At 56.4% G+C, this 1469-nt stretch overlaps 1 protein-coding gene across 4 annotated transcripts in view; it reads right to left on the bottom strand.

The window, feature by feature from the left end:
- The window catches only part of DLGAP4 (DLG associated protein 4), a 137568-nt gene that overhangs the window by 29809 nt on the left and 106290 nt on the right, over positions 1-1469 (bottom strand). For all 4 annotated transcript variants that reach the window (XM_090286351.1, XM_090286350.1, XM_090286352.1 and 1 more), the window contains one exon: positions 766-1127. In XM_090286351.1, the coding sequence (XP_090142477.1) occupies positions 766-1127 (362 nt within the window). The remainder of the gene's footprint in view (positions 1-765; positions 1128-1469) is intronic.

Here is a 1469-nt window from a genome sequence, read left to right as displayed (position 1 = left end):
GCTGTGTGCATGCAGGAGGTGAAGTGAAGCAGTGGAGGGGAAGCTGGTGCACCTGCCCTGCTGTGTGTCATGGCCATGGGTGCACAGTGAGTGGGCTTCCAGGAGCCTCTGCTAGCTTTGGCCACTTGGTCCTGGGTAACTGTATCCCTGGATCCTTTCCCATGGAGGGAGGCATGTGGAACAGCATCACACTTCTCAATTTGACGTGGGCCTGGTGCCTTGAGTCACCTACCTGTCCCCAAAGGCCCGAGAGGGCTCTGGGCAAAGTTCCCCTTGAGCAACCCCCATGGCTCAAGGGCCCTGGGTCCTGGGCCCGTGGCCCATCCGCGACTATGTTCCACGCTGCTCCCACCACCAAGCGGGGCTGTGGCCTCTGCACTTGAGCTGACCTTGGATTAAAGAACCATTAGGCCAGTCCCGCCTCCCACGTATTGGCTGGCAGGACAAAAGGTAGAGTGGACAGACAGAGAGTGGACAAACAGTGGACAGGAGATGGCTGGCTGAGTGTAACTACATTCATTGGGATGACCCACTGAAGGAGCAGGGGCAGGTACCCACGATAGCAGACATTGCAGCAGGTGTGGGCACATGCAAGGAAGGTGTGGCTAGGGGTGAAATTTGGTTTGGTTACTTGGGACTAATCCCCCAAAATACGTAGATAAATCACTTTTGCCCAGGAGACCTAGTGGGCCTCTACCAGATGTAATTACGCGCAGACAGGTGCACAGAGCGGGCAGAGGACACGGAGTGCAAAAGGGCCCCTACTTGTATTCCTATAGATGAGAGTTTCCTTTTGGGGATGGCCTCGGGGTGGGATTCGGAGCTGGTCAGCGTCCCCTGTTCACTCTTCAGAGCTGCATGTTTTGGGGGTGGTTCTGGGGCCTCAGAGGCTGGGGTGATTCTGCCTCGTGTCACGCTGGGTGGTCGGGTACTGCTGTCCAGGCTGTCCGATGAGTTGCTCAGGCCTGACTGGCTCGTCACCTCACTTTTATGGTCCTGGCTGTCCAGGTACGTATCCTGGGCAGACTCAGTACTGCTCTGGACTGTGACTGAGATGAACGGCTTTGACGTGGTGCGTGGAGGGACCGGTGGTGGGGTCTTCTTATATGCCACTAGGCATGATGAACCTGCAGATTGGTGAGAAAAGGGCAGGGAATAAGGTGAGGCCCCCAACTCTTTTTAATTCCGTCTCAGGTCTGCCTGCCCTGGCCCTAGCTCTGGCCTGAGCCACTCCATTAGCAGGGATTTCTGGAGCAGGAGAATGAGGGTCAGACACAGCAATGACCAAGACAGACAGACACAGGCCCTGGCTACCCTCATGCTAGGCCAAGGCCAAGTCTAGTGGGGGACACCAATATGAACCAAAAACACCCTCCACCTCGTAGTCCCACATAAAGGTATTATCCAGCTGGGCCCTGGGCTAGAAGGTGAAGCTCATGGTGCCACAGGCTATGACAGGGGAGGCAGTG

The sequence above is a fragment of the Furipterus horrens genome, unplaced genomic scaffold (assembly GCF_987537825.1).
Source record: "Furipterus horrens unplaced genomic scaffold, mFurHor1.1.pri manual_scaffold_8, whole genome shotgun sequence".
NCBI classification, from domain to species: Eukaryota; Metazoa; Chordata; class Mammalia; order Chiroptera; family Furipteridae; genus Furipterus; species Furipterus horrens.
The sequence above is the reverse complement of the archived record's forward strand: the minus strand, read 5'-3'. Positions and strand labels throughout refer to the sequence as shown.